At 47.5% G+C, this 16,903-nt stretch overlaps 7 protein-coding genes across 7 annotated transcripts; 1 reads left to right on the forward strand and 6 right to left on the reverse strand.

Moving 5' to 3' along the window:
* The first annotated feature begins 1,064 nt into the window (after nucleotides 1-1,064).
* BJ212DRAFT_1349257 (heterotrimeric G protein alpha subunit) lies at nucleotides 1,065-3,263 on the forward strand. The gene is made up of 8 exons (XM_041335450.1): nucleotides 1,065-1,491; nucleotides 1,647-1,831; nucleotides 1,880-2,040; nucleotides 2,093-2,215; nucleotides 2,265-2,400; nucleotides 2,451-2,570; nucleotides 2,620-2,738; nucleotides 2,785-3,263. Exons 1-8 carry the CDS (start codon nucleotides 1,371-1,373, stop codon nucleotides 2,882-2,884), a joined length of 1,065 nt encoding a protein of 354 aa, XP_041194227.1. The 5' UTR covers nucleotides 1,065-1,370; the 3' UTR covers nucleotides 2,885-3,263.
* BJ212DRAFT_1499382 (armadillo-type protein) lies at nucleotides 2,875-6,845 on the reverse strand (the record flags this gene model as incomplete). Its single annotated transcript, XM_041341566.1, has 15 exons — nucleotides 2,875-3,769; nucleotides 3,856-4,093; nucleotides 4,133-4,303; nucleotides 4,359-4,430; nucleotides 4,481-4,586; nucleotides 4,644-4,857; nucleotides 4,914-4,987; nucleotides 5,040-5,064; nucleotides 5,119-5,181; nucleotides 5,234-5,265; nucleotides 5,322-5,519; nucleotides 5,575-6,108; nucleotides 6,158-6,562; nucleotides 6,616-6,709; nucleotides 6,757-6,845. 15 exons carry the CDS (start codon nucleotides 6,843-6,845, stop codon nucleotides 3,358-3,360), a joined length of 2,727 nt encoding a protein of 908 aa, XP_041194228.1. The 3' UTR covers nucleotides 2,875-3,357.
* Nucleotides 6,846-7,738: 893 nt separating this feature from the next.
* BJ212DRAFT_128362 (DHS-like NAD/FAD-binding domain-containing protein) lies at nucleotides 7,739-9,613 on the reverse strand. Its single transcript, XM_041331770.1, has 9 exons — nucleotides 9,510-9,613; nucleotides 9,324-9,444; nucleotides 9,255-9,264; nucleotides 9,157-9,204; nucleotides 9,095-9,102; nucleotides 8,955-9,033; nucleotides 8,570-8,898; nucleotides 8,184-8,519; nucleotides 7,739-8,132 (listed from the first exon to the last, which is right to left on the reverse strand). The coding sequence occupies exons 2-9, from the start codon at nucleotides 9,435-9,437 to the stop codon at nucleotides 8,022-8,024; spliced, it is 1,035 nt and encodes a 344-aa protein (XP_041194229.1). The 5' UTR covers nucleotides 9,438-9,444; nucleotides 9,510-9,613; the 3' UTR covers nucleotides 7,739-8,021.
* A 201-nt stretch (nucleotides 9,614-9,814) lies between these two features.
* On the reverse strand, nucleotides 9,815-10,852 carry BJ212DRAFT_1269668 (uncharacterized protein; the record flags this gene model as incomplete). Its single annotated transcript, XM_041330826.1, has 5 exons — nucleotides 9,815-9,899; nucleotides 9,959-10,166; nucleotides 10,225-10,442; nucleotides 10,501-10,709; nucleotides 10,766-10,852. 5 exons carry the CDS (start codon nucleotides 10,850-10,852, stop codon nucleotides 9,815-9,817), a joined length of 807 nt encoding a protein of 268 aa, XP_041194230.1.
* A 265-nt stretch (nucleotides 10,853-11,117) lies between these two features.
* Nucleotides 11,118-12,269, reverse strand: BJ212DRAFT_1479996 (uncharacterized protein; the record flags this gene model as incomplete). The annotated part of the gene is made up of 6 exons (XM_041339986.1): nucleotides 11,118-11,198; nucleotides 11,254-11,332; nucleotides 11,381-11,594; nucleotides 11,647-11,861; nucleotides 11,917-12,125; nucleotides 12,180-12,269. The coding sequence occupies 6 exons, from the start codon at nucleotides 12,267-12,269 to the stop codon at nucleotides 11,118-11,120; spliced, it is 888 nt and encodes a 295-aa protein (XP_041194231.1).
* A 712-nt stretch (nucleotides 12,270-12,981) lies between these two features.
* Nucleotides 12,982-14,592, reverse strand: BJ212DRAFT_129062 (UbiA prenyltransferase family). Its single transcript, XM_041332090.1, has 4 exons — nucleotides 14,081-14,592; nucleotides 13,644-14,028; nucleotides 13,268-13,593; nucleotides 12,982-13,208 (listed from the first exon to the last, which is right to left on the reverse strand). The coding sequence occupies exons 1-4, from the start codon at nucleotides 14,180-14,182 to the stop codon at nucleotides 13,146-13,148; spliced, it is 876 nt and encodes a 291-aa protein (XP_041194232.1). The 5' UTR covers nucleotides 14,183-14,592; the 3' UTR covers nucleotides 12,982-13,145.
* Nucleotides 14,593-15,989: 1,397 nt separating this feature from the next.
* Nucleotides 15,990-16,803, reverse strand: BJ212DRAFT_1299003 (uncharacterized protein; the record flags this gene model as incomplete). The annotated part of the gene is made up of 3 exons (XM_041332775.1): nucleotides 15,990-16,107; nucleotides 16,257-16,351; nucleotides 16,441-16,803. 3 exons carry the CDS (start codon nucleotides 16,801-16,803, stop codon nucleotides 15,990-15,992), a joined length of 576 nt encoding a protein of 191 aa, XP_041194233.1.
* Between the last annotated feature and the right edge of the window lie 100 nt (nucleotides 16,804-16,903).

Consider the following 16,903-nt stretch of genomic DNA (forward strand, 5'->3'; position numbering starts at 1 on the left):
CGTGACGGAGTTTCAAACTGCACATACCCACTTAAGTGCCGACTGGTGCAGCGAGATAGGACGGCCGGGGAACTCGGGGCAAGAACCAAAGAGTTTATTGCTGACAACGAAAATCAGCGTTTTGTTAACAAACACGCGTCTTCCTGCACTCTTCCAGACACGTTTGAAGAAGCATAATAATCTATCCGGCGGTCCTATTGCATCCGAGTCATCATCGAACTTACGTAGACAACCTCAGCATCCATACACATTAATGTACATAGTCTCCCTTATTTTTCAACCACAGCACTAATATTGGTCACCCTCCTACTTAGATATATCTACTAGTAAATACTGTACTTGCTCACTCATGCCGAATACCAACTGACCTTGGGCTCTTGCTTGACTGCAAAGCTGACTTTGAAATCGTGACTGCCGACTTCTGTGGGTGCCGATAGGGATAGTGAGAACCGGCAGGAACTGGGTACTGAACCTGTATATGGATAAACAGAATGAGTAATAAATACGTTGCGACCCACTTGATGGTGGCACACTGAGCTATTTTTGAGGCTACCAACATTCCACCAATCAACCTTCATGATGTCCGTCGGGATCAAACAAAGGGTACGCATGGATGGGATGGAGTTTCAGATGGTCCGGTTGGAGCCGATCCGGTGGTGATGTCCCATGCCTGAGCTAGAATGACATTGACAAGCACGGCACGTCGTTGTGTCAGGTAGCTAAGCCTGACTCAGTGTTAATTGGCAGTTATATCGTCAGCGTGACCTTTCCGAGTCAACGCACCGATCTAGACTAATGGCTAGTATAATGGATTGGTGGCAGTACTTTACGTACCAGTCGGTGCACCTTGGCAGTGCTTAGCCACAGTCTGATTTGGAACAAGGGGATGCTGAGAACAGGAACAGAGATTGAAAACGTTGGCCAAATGTCGTCCGTCCAGCCTGAGCGACATGCACACGCATGGCGCTCGGCACAGCCGTCTTATTGGATGATGATCACCATGAAACCATACTTAGCAGCACCGGCTGTTGACTATCAGTTAAATTGTAAATTGCTAGGTTCTTGTGATTGATGATGTAGGCGCTTGTCACACGTCACACGTTATATGTGATATGTGACAATCACGGTCACTGTAAACAAAGCCGCCCGGGTAGCCAAGGTCCTTCCAAGTTCTCAAGTTGTCCTTGACTTGTCCTACTTGAAAGCAATCGAACGGACTAATATCACATCCAGGAAACGACCTTCTTCATTTTGGAAGACTTGTTCTTCAACATTATCACAATCAAATCTCAACAGTTTGCCATACACGCTGGCCAGATCACGTTCCTCTCACCGACTGTCTTTCTCTTAGCACGCTCTCCTAATTCATCATGGGCAACTGCGTATCATCAGCACAGGACAGGGAAGAGAAGGCCAAGTCAGATGCTATCGACCGTCAGATAGAGGAGGACTCTAGGAAGTTTAGGAAGGAATGTAAGATACTTCTTCTCGGTACGTATCTTCCTTTCTACCTCGCGCTGTGTCTATTTCATTTTATTTTCTGATTGAGATAAACATTTCCGGTGTTGTATTTACTTTGTCTATTTCCTTCGACTTATCCGTTCAACCCCCCTCTCTTTGTTCTTACTACTCATATCCAACCCTAGGGTCCGGTGAATCCGGAAAGTCAACGATAGTCAAGCAGATGAAAATCATTCATCAGAATGGCTTCACCAAGGACGAACTCATGACGTTCCGTCCGACAATATATCGGAATACTCTCGACTCCGCGCAAGCCATTGTCTTACAGATGCGTAACATGAATGTAGAGTGTGTCACGCCTGCGAATCGGGTACGTTCTCTCGCTCCCTCCCATACCTCAATTCATTGCTTTCCCTAGACATTTGCCGAACGCATCGTCGAATACAGGGTTGAAAACACTCCCGATTTTGTTTTCTCCGCTGAAATTGCACACGCTATTCATGAATTATGGCAGGATGCTATCATCTCCAAAGTGATGGACTGTTCGAGCCAATTCTATCTTATGGACTCAGCTAGCTAGTGAGCAATCATATCCACTCGGATTACAAATACTCACGCTGCTCGTTTGCAGTTTCTTTACGGAAGTGCTCCGCATAGGCACTCCCGAGTATACACCAACAGAAAATGATGTACTGCGAGCTCGAGCGAAGACAACCGGCATCACCGAAACGCGGTTTAACATGGGACAGCTCTCGTGAGTACACCGGCATGTCAAAGTTCTGTTTTTGATTGTGGCCTCATAGCATCCATATGTTCGACGTCGGCGGCCAGCGCTCAGAACGGAAGAAATGGATACATTGTTTTGAATCCGTAACAAGCATCATTTTCTGCACAGCATTATCGGAATACGACCAAGTACTATTGGAAGAGAAGAACCAGGTGGGTCCTGTGCACGCGTGATTATTAGGTGCCACTAAACTTGTCAATAGAATCGCATGCAGGAATCACTTATCCTATTTGAGTCGGTCATCAACTCCCGCTGGTTCCTGAGAACTTCCATCATATTATTTTTGAACAAGATAGATGTCTTCAAGAACAAGCTACCAAAGGTATGTATCCATCGTTACGAACGCATGGACATCCGTTGACGCTTTGCAGGTACCTATTGAGAAGTACTTTCCAGAATACACGGGTGGCGCAGACATCAACAAAGCGGCAAAATATATCCTATGGAAATTCATGCAAGCCAACCGGGCGCGTCTAAGTGTGTACCCACAGTAAGTGTGATTTATCACGCCTCGCTCATCACTCACTGCGTCATAGCTTAACACAGGCCACTGATACGACGAATATCAGACTCGTCTTCGCTGCGGTCAAGGAGACTATCCTACAGAACGCTCTCAAAGACTCGGGCATCCTGTGACGTCTTCCTTTCCTGGTTTCTTGTCCTTATCTATCCGTATGCGCCTCCTTACCCTATTGGTTAATTTGCATTAACGAGGGTGCAGCTCGCATATATATCTGGAACGCCTGGTTATTCTCTAGCATGTTATCATCTTATCTAGCATACCATCAATTATTCATCATTACCCTGACTGTCCGCGAGATTGATCTGCATGCGCCCTTTCGCCTTTACATACCGCACAGAATTTGCTTGATCTGGTTGATTCAGCTATTGGCAACCCTTCCCTTGTGTGCGACTTCCTGTATACACTGATACGTCCTTCATCGCGGTACACAAAAGCTTTTGTACATGTAACCTGTAGTGTGCAATACCATGATCGTGCCAGGCAGATATTACAAGGCGGAATTATAGAGCATGATCATCTCATTAATACAAGAAGGAAAAACATGTTAGGAGGCACTGCGTAGGATTAGTATGACGCATCCCATGCGTTAACAATCGCTATCCCGCTCCTCTTCACTGTCCCATTGGTTGAACCCTAAGTCCCTCACACTCGAAACTGCCACAAGAAGCGGATGCTGACCATCCAACATCTTGAGCAGCTTCTCCATGTCCTCCAGAGCAAACTCTTCTACCTCTTCCAACAGCGCAAGCTCCTCGCGATCGTCCTCCGGGGACTCTGCACGTCGCTTGCGTTTATCTGCGAGCGTCTGAAGCTGATGCTTCGTGGCTTCTATGAGGGCAGCCTGTAAATCCGGCGTGAGCGCTGGAATGCCAACCACGCGAAGCCCATCGGCAAGGGCTCTATACAACGAGGAAAGAAACGAAGGGTCTGTTTCGGCTCGAATACTGTGTATGAGCTGGAGAAAGGAAGCAGCTACCATCTGCGATGTTAGTGTTCCACTGTTCTTTCCGCAGAGAAAAGCAAAGGAATCAATCTGTGCGTATGATTATTAGCAGTAACAGTAACCACGATGGGGAGCACTCACCTACTCGCAGCTTCGCGAACGCCGTCGTGGAAGTAGAATTTTAAAGCGGGAAGGGAGAGCTCCAGGCTCTGGGTGAGATAAGGTGCGAATCGGCCGCTCAGTGTCGCACAATATACAACGAGAGTATCGAACGCTTGGCATTTCTCGTCGATAGTCGAAGTGCGGATTCCAACGATCTGACCGTCCATCGAGATAGTCTCCCAGCCTTCTTTCATCTCGCTGACATCGTCCTCGCTATCTGTGTAGCAAGGTAAGTGGATACCGTGACCCGAATGACTGACATTACCATAGACCGAGACATCAGCTTTTGCACTGGCTGCGTTCAGCAGTGGGGGCATGACTACAGGAAGGAACGGCTCGAATTCGGTGCCAAGAGCTTGGCAAATTTTAGCCCAAGTAGCGATCAAAAAGGTGGGCAGCATGGTGTCTGAGGGGTCGACAGGAGAATCTATCGTACACGGTAAGCGGTTATAGCTTTGTTCTGGAGGCAGTCAGGGACTAACTTTGAATTTTGATTAGAAGATCGATGAGCGTATTTGCGTCAGCGCGGAAAACGTTACGTCCAACGGCAATTGCTGACAAGGATCAGTCAAGGAAACTTACGCCGATGACAGCCATCTCTTACCTATTAAACCAGCACATTCCATGGCTTTCGCGCGTAGCTTGTAATGGTCGGAACTGTTGGCGTTGCGGAGAACGTTCAAAAGAAGAGGCATTATGGAGTTATAGTGCTGTTGTATATCTGAGCGTCAGACACACCATGGACACGTGAGACTGCACCATAATACCTTAGCAAACGTTGCCTCGCTAGCATCAGCGACCATAGCGAGAGTTGTAATAGCTTGTTCTTGAACGTAGCCTTTGACTGCTTTGCCATCCTCGGCTCCTGGATTGAGCATCTTAAGCAGACGCTCAACGATCGGGTCCAAATAAGGAACGAGAGTGTCGCGTTCGACACCTTCACAAAAGTTGATCAGGGCAGCAGCGGCATGCGAGTGCACACTAAAACCGAGGTTAAGGAGAAGGACAAGTGACGGAATCAGAGAAGTAAGGGTCACCGAGGTTCTGGCGCTTCTAATGTGGGTATCAACGCGGCAAATAGCTGCTCGTGGTAGCGATCTTGAATGATTTCCTTGGAGCACAAGCGTCTACGAGGATCCTGGTGGCAGACTGACTAAACTTACCTCCAAATCAGTACAGAGTTGACCACTGCATCGATCATCAATTGAATGAGGACATCATGCAACGATAGAAACAACGTACACGCATTGACACGCAGCATACCGCACACGTGGGTGTGCGTCCTTGAACATTGGAGTAACTAGGCTGGGAACACGATCAACGAAGGTAACGAAGCAATAAACTGAAGAACACGCACTCAACAACCTTCCCAAGTTCCATTTGCATCACCTAATACACAAATGAGTGGGCCTGGACTATGCCATAAACCAACATGTCATATAAACCTTGCTTGTGCCTTCGGCTATGGCTGCGATAGCCATCAGGCCGGCGTGCCTCAATCTCCAGTCGTAATTGGCAAGCATTGACGGAATATATTGGAATGCCGGAGGAAGCACTGCTTTACCTCCAAGAGCACAGGCCACTCTATCGAGGGATTGCTCGTATACATGGGGATAATTCTCATCCTGTGCGTCCTCTGAGGGCTAAAGATGTTTCAGCCGGTGGAATACTTTGAGAAATGCACAATAAGTATCTTACATCAGCTTCGAGCCAGGAATCCAACGTGTCTTCTGGTAACTCCCCCATGCCCTCCAGAGACGCTCTTACCATAGCCGCCGTCCATCCTTCCGAACGCTTCGCCAATGTAGGCTTAGCTTCGGTAAGGCTTACCATAAATTCTAATGCAGCTTTCCTGACCAACTCTTTCTCCTCGTCTCCTGTAACTTCGTCACTGTCGTCAGGAATTCGACTACCAGACCCGCCGGGAGGGAACGTGAAGCTTGATGATGTGCCGGGGAATGGCTTAGCGACCGTGGGTGTCGGGCCCGAGTCAACACTTGGCATTATCAAGCCACGCAAGAAAGACAGCAGGGCATTCATATGAGGCACGAAGAGATTGGGATGAGATGAGCATAATGGCGTTAGCGAACTGAGGAAAGATTTAAGGTGAATGTTGGAGAGGGAAGGTAATGTGTCTAGCATTGGATAGAGTAGTGAGAGCGATTGTGATAATTGATGTTGATCACATGCAGTAAGGTATGATACAGAGGCTCGGAGAGCAGCAAGTCGAACCTGAGGACCATCCGTCAATGCCAATTAGTGTAACTGGAGGACCACGTACCTCGACACTTTGAGAGTCTTGAAGACCTTTTCGGAAAACCGTCAGAACAGCATCTGTCTGGAGATCCATTACAAGATTGGGGCAGCCAGAAAACAACCTATAAGCACACTCCCGGAAGCCAGCTTCACCTGTCTGCGTCATAGTAAATGTTTGTGCCTGTAGCGCGTGCCAAGGACGCCCTCGAGACATGGAATTGTTTGCGAGATCGCAAACTGTATCGACTGTCTTCCTGCGAACGGCATCTAATGGTTCATGAGACAGAGAGTGAAGTAGTAGACGCTCAAGGGTTGTCAACGCATGGGCTGGGAGCTGGTCGTAAAGCGTTAGACGCCCTTCTCTTGGTTGCTGACCTGGTGCAGCACGAAAGAGAAGTCTGCGAAGTAAGACCAAGGAGAACGATCGCATCTACGCTTCATTGGGTAAGGGCAACGGTATTAACATAATACATATCGACTTGCCACCTCTGTATCAGCAGCAATAGAGAACTGAGCCAATGCGAGCAGGTATAGGTCTGGGGTCTGAGCCAGTCTATCATTAACCGCCTGTTCTGCACTGCAGGCTTCTTAGTATGAGTCGCGCCTATTGAAAAGATCGCGCACTTGGAACGTATCTTGTTATCACCAAGCACGAGATTGGCAAGGATTTGTGTGAGTTCTGTCGTGATTTCGTTAGGAACGACAGCCTCCATGACGCTGAATTTATGGGGAATTGATATTGAGGGTCCAGGAGTGACAGGAAAACAGAAATTGATCTTATGGTACAGGCTGTCCAAATAGGCGATTCCACTTGTTTGATAAAGCTGTTCGCTGCTAGTAATCTCAGACTCGTAATGGAGGAGAAGATGCCTGTTAAAACGGTGATCAGCAGATAGAGTCTCCAATTAAGTTCAAGCTCAGCGGCTTTTCCAGTGTCATCTCGAACGACGATCTGCTAGAGCTTTGCTTCACAATTTCTCGAACGCACGCAAAATTCCTATGGTCATGACTGACGACGTCGAACGTAATAATTCCTCAAGCTCGCATCCACAAGCTTTGCTTCTTAAAGGTGATAACTCCGACGCGATCACTTGGACAGTGCCGATCATCATCTCGAACACAAGTTTCACATGATCAAACGTCCAGCTGATGGGCACACGTCCGAATCACTTAGTGGCGTATTTTTCAATTTAAACTCGGTCCCGACGCAGCCTCCAAGATTCGAGTGCATGCTGAGGTTGAGCGAATTCAGTCACGGAAAGATTGACACAGCTATATGCGGCCTGATGGTTGAAGGTACCATCTACTCGAATGATCTTAAACAGCATCTTCCGAAGACGAATTCCATGGTTCGCGACTTGGTCTGGTCTCCCCTACAGGAGGACAGTCGCCTCTTCTTTGTCTGAAACGTCAAGAAACCCGCCCCGTGGCGACAGTTAACCGGTATACCAGGTCAAGAAAGGCATTACTGGCGCCGTCTTTTTCGCGCATAACTTTCGCATGAGACGCATTATTCCAGATGTCCTCGGAATGCTCGCTCCTTTAGTCGGCGCATATCGTTGCGAAGGTGTTTTGTTGTCACACCCTCCTCGTACTTCTCAGATAAAGTTGGTATGTCACCTTGTCGTGAAACAAGAATATGCTTGATCAGGTGCAAAGATGATCATCTCGATCGACATCATGATCTGATGCTCGCAGAATGATATTTTCCCTTCAGACCTTTTCCACGCGGCAGTACCGGTTATTCTGCCAGTGCCCGGCACAACATAATCGACCCCTAGTAGTTCTGCCCACAACATACACTTTATTCAACGTTTGACACATTGATACACAACCACATACAACCTAAACTGCATAATAGGTTACTTAATCTCTGTCACTTCGACGTACTACAGCTTTTCCTCTGTCGGGAACTCTGCAGGACTCGTCTTGTCCTCTTCGACTGATTCCGGTTCTACCAAATCACCGGCCTTGCTCTTCGACGAAGGTCCTTCATCCTGCTTATCACTGACTTTGAGCGCCTGCTCTAGATTCTTTGTGATCTTCTCCACCTCGTCCTCTGTTGATTCCTCCGGTTCTGGCTCTGGCTCTGGCTCACCAGCTTCCAAGCTGTCCTTCGTCTTCTCCCAAGCGGCATCAAGCTCTTCCTCCCATCCTAGTTCTTTGCATAGCTCCCGCACAACATCGTCGCATTTGCCGAGGAATAACACATCGTCTGGCTTGTTAAAGTGACCAACTTCATCGAGATTAATCAGCACCCGGGGGCAATCGTTCGGCACAAGGTCCACAAGAGAGGCAAATGGGTGCACGGTCAGCGATGTTCCTAATACAATCAATAAATCCGCTTCTCGCAGATTGCGGATAGACTCGTGGAACTGATTGGGAAGCTGCTCTAACAATCAGCCACGCCATATGATTTCGTGAAACTCAAACATACCCCTTCACCGAAGAAGACAATGTCCGGTTTCACCAGGCCCCGGCACCTCCTCCGTTCACACCTCGGAATCTCTATTTCCTCGCTCAACACCGCCTTCTTTATCTTCTCTGCATCAAAGGGCGTTTTGCACTCAATGCACCGCTGGGTGGCGAAGCTCCCATGTGCCTCGATGATCTTATGCGCGGGCACTCCTGCGCGCCGCTCGAGCGTGTCTATGTTCTGAGTGAAACATGTATGCAACAGGGAATGCGAATGGAGGAGTGTTATAAAGCTGTGCGTGAGCGTGGGTCGGAAGCGCCCTGGGTACAGTTCCTTGGCTAGTGTATAGACTAATAAACACGGGTTAATTCCTTTCTTTGCTCGGACTAAGTACGGACGGACGGACAGGGTATCGGATTATTCTTAAAGAACCCTATCTCGAATACAGCCTCCGGGAATGGAAGATTCAGCCGTGCGAGGTTGGCCTGTGCAATATCATATTAATGTTCCTCACTTGCGGTGGCGCGCTGCGCACGACATACTTACGTATAATCCTAGGGTCCATACATTAATCTGTATCTCAGAATCAGATGCTATGTATGACTTACCTGTACCTGGTGATCTGAAGTCCGGTATACCGGCAGATGTACTCACACCTGATAATACATAAGGAGACGGTAATCTGGCACTAGCGATAGTAGCTTACCAGCCCCAAGCTAGTTGGGACATAATGTCAGTGTCAAAATGATTCAAATCTTGTGATAAGGGAACTCACCATAAGGAAGACATTCCGACAGCTATCTGACTTCATATATTTCGCAAGCGCCTTGAAATCATTGCCCTCTAAGATCCTTGGGTGCTGATCTGTAGTGTAACCGGGCTTGGTCATGCTGCCCCTAAAAGTACGATTCCACCAGTCATACAGTGAGTACATCTTCGCGAGTAGAGGATAATTACCTGCTCAGTGAAGAATACGGGAAGGAAAGGAGACAAAGGACGCAGGAAAGTGATCTCAGTGGATTCCTACTCCGTGCAGTATGTCATTTGCACGTGCCAGTTAGATAAAAATGGGCTCATGGGGCGGTGCTACAACATATGAGAAGATACTAATAGGACAAGATCAATCGACTGGGGAGATGTCGTTGAAATAATTATGAGATGTAAATCATAAGGGTGGTCATATGCTATCGGTCTCCTCTTCTGTCTCCGGGTTTGCCGCCCATCCATCATCTTCGTCCTGAACCAGATTCATCAAAATGAACGAGTTCAAAAGTCACGACATACCTCTACTGAATACTCTTCATCGCCATCCTCATCCAAGGGATCCCATGGTATATGCACGTCTACCCAGCTACCAAGAACAACATGTCAGATAGAGCGTTCAAAGAGAACAAAACCCATGATACTGACAAGTCATCACCTTCGGGATCGGGTATAGGAGAGTCTCGCATGAGACGTCGTATCAGTGGCAACTTGCGCTTGAGCCCATACAAGGGCGTGAACATATAATCTTTGTTATGCCCCTTCCGCAGCAGGCTTGCATTCGTATCTGACCACCACTGCTCGGGCTCAGTTGCATTCCCGCTGGGAGTAAGTGCTAAGGAAATCTTCTCTCCACCTGGTTACCGTAATGAGCAGGAGTACGAGAACACAAACTATGCACTGTGGAAACATACTTTTGTCCGAAAGGTATAGAGTGTAGGCGGGACATTTGAAAATCGAGTTGACGATGTGCATGTCCTTGAGCTCTGGGACCTTGTACAGCGCCTCCAAAACCCTGCCGCGCGGAACGTATTCTTGTCTCGGATTGTGCATGATCAAGAGGGCACCACGCTTGCCATGCTGAAACTGCCACTCTCCTTTGATAGATGCTTGGCCGAGACCAATGACATTTCTATCAAAGCATCAATCAGTTTAGGTCCTCTCTCGCATAGATCGCACGCAGAACATACATTTCTCCATCAATCTTGAGATCATTCCGCCGAACACCCATCGTACACACTATAAAGTCGCCCTCCACGGCACCGATCTGAGGAGGGAAATCCGCTAGCCTCAGTTTCCCGTCCACCCTATCCAACAAGATCTGGAATTCCGAATCATAGATGTTGCCTTCGATGTCCAATTCGCCCGTCTCAGTATTCAGCCTGCCGTATGCACCGACCTGCACGAGATATTATAAACTGCAGTAATGAAACCGAAGAGAAACGAGTCACGTACTTGTATGGGTATAGGTGGATCCCAGTTGGCCCACTTCGCTGTGGATTGTCTGATGAGATCGATGAACTTCCGGCCTGCGTTCCCCATCAATATGGTATAGACTCTGTAGAGTAGTTGATTACTATTAAAGAAAGAGCGCTGACTACTGGAACAGCCATGCGGCCACAGTCAGATATAGAAAATGATGGATTTGAATTGTGCTTGCTGTACATCGCAACTTGCAAGATTACGAATTGATTACGACACCCACAAACCTAGATATCACTAGAGTCAAACATGTACTTGAACATCCACTATACAAGTAATTATACATCTCATACAACAACGTCAAGAAGAAGAACCAAACCAGTCATCACTCATCGTCACTGTCGTCTGAAATGGGGTATGGCACATATACAGAGTCTCTTCGCGGGATGTAGACGTTGGGGTCATCCTTGATACACAACGTCAGTCTCTAATGTCTGTTGCGAGAAACTTCAAGTACACACCTCTTGATCATCATCATACACTGGATCGATCTCACCATCGTCATCGAGTGGCTCCCAAGGTGGGTAACACTCCATCCAACTTTTGTCTGATCAGTAATGCGATCGAAAGATGAGACAAGAGACGTACAAGCCTTCGTCCACAGGGTCTGGAGTAGGCGAGTCGCGCATCAGGGGACGGATCAAGGGGATCTTGCGCTTGCAAGTGAAAAGCGGCGAGAACACGTAGTCATTATCCGTTTTGATTTGAAGGTTTTCAACCTTTGAATCAGTCCACCACTCGAGCTGCGTCTTGTTCTCTTCGCCAGATTTCGGGAGAAGCGCCATTGAAATCTTCTCGCCAGCTTGTCATTCCTTAGATCTTAGATGCACATCAAACAATAGGAATAGACGCACTTTTGTTAGACAAGTAAATAGCATAAGCACGACACTTGTACACCGATGGCACGATGTACTTTTCCTTGAGCTCTGGAACCTTGTAGAGCGCTTCAAATACTTTTCCTTTAGGGAAATGCTCTTGACGGGGCTTGTACATCACGAGCATCGCGCCTCGTTTGTCCTGCAGAAACTGCCAGTCTTGTTTATACGCTGCTTTGTCGATGCCCTCAACGCTATCGTAATAGAAATCAGGCAAGTTCTCAAGGGTTGACTATGTCAAAAGCTCACACGTCTGATCCAAGACTGAAATCCTTAGGCCTGACGCCCATAGATCCAACAGCAAAGTCTTTCTCCTCCTCGTCAAGCACCGGCGGATGATCGGAGAGCTTCATCTTCCCATCGGTAGCGTCCAGCAGCTTCTGAAACTCGGGATCGTACACGTTTCCTTCAACATCAAACCTGCCTGTCTGGGCGTTAAAACGACCATACGACCCGACCTAGATCATACGAATCCTCATTATGACAACGTCTCGGATTGGTGTCGAACTAACTCTGATGTCCTGTTTTTCGGGAAACCAATTCGCCCACTTTGAAGTGCGCTGGCGTATGAGGTCTACGTATTTGAGGCTTGTGTTCACCATGGTGGTAAAGGGTAAGGAGTGAAAGGCGCGCAGTGGCGTTACTAGTAACCTAGATCTATAAAAGTCGCGTGAGCATAGGTAAATGTCAACATTGACAAGTAACATCTTGCCCTGGTCGTGCGATAACACAAATGAATCTGTAGAATTCAAATACATGGGATGCTGTACGAGTATGTAACTGAGACCGCAGTACAAGTTGAACTGTGCAACGAAGACGTGTGGACACTATAAATTGTCAAAGATTCAGTAATAACAATAGATTTTAGACGAATCAGTAGCCTAAGTACGAAATAGTATGTAGAACGCACGTTCAAGATCTGCCAATCGGATACGGTGCATCCTGGGCGCCTCCAACGCTGGGGGTCAGAATGTTTGTGATAGACTCGGATTCCGAATCCCTGCCCCGTACTACTTGACATATGTAACTTATTTATCGGTCGTCCACCAGCTGTTTCGATCGATGGAAAGATTGTACCAGTGACATTGAGAGCACCTTGCCCCAAGTGGGCGGGAAAATGTCATGCAGTTACAGGTCCTTGACGCGCTTGCAAAAATAGCTCTAAGTGGGTTCGAGGCAGACAACAAGTGACGTAAAGTTTAAACGCATCTGGCAACGCCTTTGTCGACGGCATTTTTTGTACTTTCGCATTGCTCAATTGTGATACGTCCTATGGCCGCAAGTGCTAAGGCCTACTATCGAGCAATTAAAAAAGCAGATGTAAAATTATTATGCATGTAAAACGGATGCCTAAATTGAGTGCACATATATTATACTAGTGGCAGCCATGCCATGCAATTGGCAAGTGACCTATCACCGATGTTTCCTCTGAGAGGGAAGTCATCTAGAATGCTTCCCCACCATGACGCAACGAGGTACTACCATGCCAATGCACGAAAATGCACATTAGCTGGCAAAAGATGAACGCCCATGAGCCATATCTGTAAGGAATGATAAATGGTAGGCAACAGACAAGAAAGTATGAATAGAAAATACGAACGTTATACAGGCGGTAGTTTGACTGGTCACAAATCTCGTCGCGGAAGAGAAAGTAGCGAATTCCGACCCAAGAACCCATAGAAACAAAAAGAACAGTGGAAAAAGGGCCCAAACTCCAAAATGAGGCAAGCGCAAAAGAAAATAGCGGAAGTGCACAAAGCATGTAGATACGAGATCCTTCTAGCGCTACAATCGGCGGTGTTCGTCGTCCTGACCTGCGATCACCATTGACGTCGGCAAAATCCTGCGCATGGATCGTCAGAAGTATGACAAGTGCGCTGCAGAAAAGTGCTTTTATGCTCGTTCTGTCGAGTGAAGATTCCCTTGCTATAGATCTTGTCAACTAAATATTATCCCTCAGATGGAGAATGGCCTACACAGAATCAACGAAGAACCGAGTTCATTTGTCACATAACCTCCTGCGCTGCATAAATTCTTGAAAATTGGATGGTGACTGAGATGAAAATCGTCATGCATGATCAGGAACACGGTGTAAACCCCACTGGTTATAACGACATCTAAGCTGAAAAGGGATGAAAAGCCTAGGCAGATAACCATGAGTCCCCAGCGCAATGCACGAGAATCCTTCACGCTAATGCGCCCGGACGGCACAGGACGCCATGGTTTGTTCAAGATGTCTTCATGCGCAGAGTAGGATTGGTTAGATGCATTAAATTGAAAGAGATGGAACCAGAGCCAGCAGAGAGCGCAAGATAGGTCTAGCGGGTTGTGGCGAGGAGATACAACAGTTGTAAATATCATCTACCCCAAAAATTCAGCATCGCGCAGTAATAGTTGTTGCCGGAATGATTACCACGGGAAAAATTGTTGTCTTGAGGTCAGATCTTGTGAAAAGCCAAGCAGTCTCAAAGTGACGCAGTGCACAGCGCAAAGTGGTCGCTGTGAAGCGGGACATCAGTAATTTGGAGTCTTTTGCTGTCCAGCATCATTATATAGTTTGAAAGGACGGCCAGGCTGAATTCTTGGTTCCCGTCGTTCCATTTCGCATGAGCGGTGACCGGCAGAAATGGATAACGCGGAGCCTATAGGCTCGTATTTCACTCTCTGTTTGCAATCATCCTAGCCTCATTTGAATCGATACTTTGGAAGGATATTATTCAGGTTACCGTTAAGAGACTAGAGTAATTACGGTTAGCGATATGCGAGTGGCAACAATAATATACCTCAGCATGCGGGAGGATGTTGTTTATTTTGATGACGCGAATGGGCAGGTTGCATCGACTCCTCAAGGCGCCACTCTCGATAAAGCAGTGTACAGTTGACCGTAAACGAAATTTGGGCCCATTTGGAAGTGGGCCCAGGAGCTGTGCACGAGCTTAATACTGTTTTGCAGCGATAACAGATTACAAGCTTACCGCTAGTACAGCGCTGAGCCACATTGTGGTCGGACTGCAACATAGAAATAAACATTTCGATGTGCGCCGCGATGAGGAATATTTTGCTATACATACCGGCAAGTGCTTGCACTACTGAAAGTCGATCAAATTCCGTGAAAAAGGTTTCTACTATAGCATGGATAGATCACTGCCTGATGACTACAGTTGATGATAACATACTTGCCTGCCAGGTGTCCGGGTGTCCGAATGTCCAAACTGTCCGAGCCAACGAGTAAAAAGGTGGTGGTGAAGATGGTTGTTTTAGCACAGGCCGCTTAACCAAATATCTGGTTTCGGGCAAATCTCGGCACATATAATGATACAGAAGCGCTCGAGAACCAACACAACTTCGTAGGCGTTCTAGTTTAGCTGCAGCTGAAATTTCAAAGGGAACATCATTAGTGCGGACCCCACGTAAGTAGTTTCCCCTAGACAAATGAAGATACTATCAATTGAAGGGGCGAGCTTGGTAAACAAAGTTCATCAGCCCGCAGCTTGTGTCTGTGGCGTTGCGGTAGTATTACTTACAAGTTTACCGGCCAAATTTGTGCAGATAACTAAGTCCCCGACGGTACTGTTCCCGAATCCCGACTCCATGGACCACTTCTCTGCTTTTTGCATTTCAGATCCGGGGGATTGTGCTAGCAATCAAAAGATCTTTTGGGGACTACACAAGTGACCTTGCCCAGCTGTGACTATGATCTTTCATCAGTAGTCGCCCACTTCCCGCGCACAATTCTTTTCATGGCCCTCTACAAGAAGTCCTGTGTCGCAGTTCCATTTGCACATTGTGCCGTTGAACGAACCACTGGATGTTTTCATGCTTGTCACTGCTTGTAGACGAAATCCCAGACACAAGTTATCATCGTCAAATGAACGGTGCCGCCAATGTATTTTGTTGTTGCGCCGAAATGGCCCCTTTTCAAGGTCGGCTTTGCTGTGGATTCATAAGCAGTAAGTTGTCACGGTTTGGCGCTTGTATGCTGTGACCCTGTTTACTGGGAGACCAAACTCCCCTAGAGCAGATTCTCGAATTCCTTCGAGGGTCTACCATTGTGGAAGAACGCGGCAAAGATGTCAATTCAAAGTTCCGGGCGACATACAAGACAGTTTCGACTGAGCACGATGACTTCCTCGAGCGGGCTCAAGCATGGTGTCATCACATCATTGAGTTTATGATCGATGCTGTCACGCGCCGGAAGTAGAGAGGACCTACTTGATGTTTCTGAAGACTGCAGAAGATACCATCGTCATACCCTAGATCTGACCAGCCAAGTGGAATTTTAATAAGTCTGACGCCTCGGGTCAACTCCCCCCCAACTCAACTCATTTGTGGCCTACTAGCATCCCCCAAGAACAGATTTTTGTGACTCTGAAAATCTGCAAGGTAGCAGACATTTTGGCAGATGCGTCCGGGTACATCATGTTAGTGTCCTTGACTAGTCTATTGTAAGTAGTCAAGACTATCGTCCGCTTGATTACGCCAAAAGCCGGGGGCTCGTGTTTCTGTATCTCGGACAGTATCTATGTGGATCATGGAAACTCTAGTAAGCTAGCGACGAGTGTTTCCATCTGTCCAATACTGTTACTTACGACCTAGCAGGATCAGGGATGTCATTGAGGAAGTCTAAGTCCATATCAATTTGTGTAAGCCCCTTTGACAATGTCTTAGTACTTGCAACAATATCCTACAGACGCATACTATGTCAAGACGTAACGCAATACAATGTCCTGCTAGCCGTCACCCTACGCTGTCAGGTAGCTGTCCCTATATGACCCTCGCTATGCGCTCAACAAAATCCAGACCCTCTTGCGACATCGCCTCCTTCCATACTTCGTCATACTTCTCCTCTCCAATGTACTGCATCACGGTCTCCGCATGATACCCGGAAGAAAATGCAAGATAGCACACCACCACTGATATCACATCAACTGTGCAATCCGCTGGTGCGACAATGAGTAGCTGGACGTTGAAGCGCGGAGGCTGCTTTGGAACGATGCGGCTTGAATACGGCATGATTATGGAAAGGTAGTCCCGTGCTGCAAGGAGCTGAGAGGCGCTGAGCGCTGTGTAACCTCGGCTTCTCCCCTGCCTCGGGCACTTGAGTGTTAACTTCTGCGTCCCCAAAACACCTTCCATAATTTCCTCGGTTCTGGAGTTTGATGCTGCAACGTCTTCGACAGGCTATCGTAGGTATTCGTAGGACGTGGCTAAAGGGAATGCCAGCTTCCGCACACAG

This window comes from Suillus subaureus, assembly GCF_016647635.1.
Source record: "Suillus subaureus strain MN1 chromosome Unknown BJ212scaffold_12, whole genome shotgun sequence".
NCBI lineage: Eukaryota > Fungi > Basidiomycota > Agaricomycetes > Boletales > Suillaceae > Suillus > Suillus subaureus.

Coding starts and splice junctions, on each gene's coding strand:
- BJ212DRAFT_128362 (XM_041331770.1), bottom strand. CDS start 9,437: ATGACCAAGCCCGGTTACACTACAGATCAGCACCCAAGGATCTTAGAG. Junction 8,899..8,954: donor TAAGAATAATCCGATACCCT/GTCCGTCCGTCC, acceptor CGTGTTTATTAG/TCTATACACTAGCCAAGGAA. Junction 8,133..8,183: donor AGGAATCAACAGAGGACGAG/GTGGAGAAGATC, acceptor GTCAGTGATAAG/CAGGATGAAGGACCTTCGTC.
- BJ212DRAFT_1349257 (XM_041335450.1), top strand. CDS start 1,371: ATGGGCAACTGCGTATCATCAGCACAGGACAGGGAAGAGAAGGCCAAG. Junction 1,832..1,879: donor GTGTCACGCCTGCGAATCGG/GTACGTTCTCTC, acceptor TGCTTTCCCTAG/ACATTTGCCGAACGCATCGT. Junction 2,041..2,092: donor CTTATGGACTCAGCTAGCTA/GTGAGCAATCAT, acceptor GCTCGTTTGCAG/TTTCTTTACGGAAGTGCTCC.
- BJ212DRAFT_129062 (XM_041332090.1), bottom strand. CDS start 14,182: ATGTCCCGCTTCACAGCGACCACTTTGCGCTGTGCACTGCGTCACTTT. Junction 13,594..13,643: donor CGGTTCTTCGTTGATTCTGT/GTAGGCCATTCT, acceptor CAAGATCTATAG/CAAGGGAATCTTCACTCGAC. Junction 13,209..13,267: donor CAAACTACCGCCTGTATAAC/GTTCGTATTTTC, acceptor CATTCCTTACAG/ATATGGCTCATGGGCGTTCA.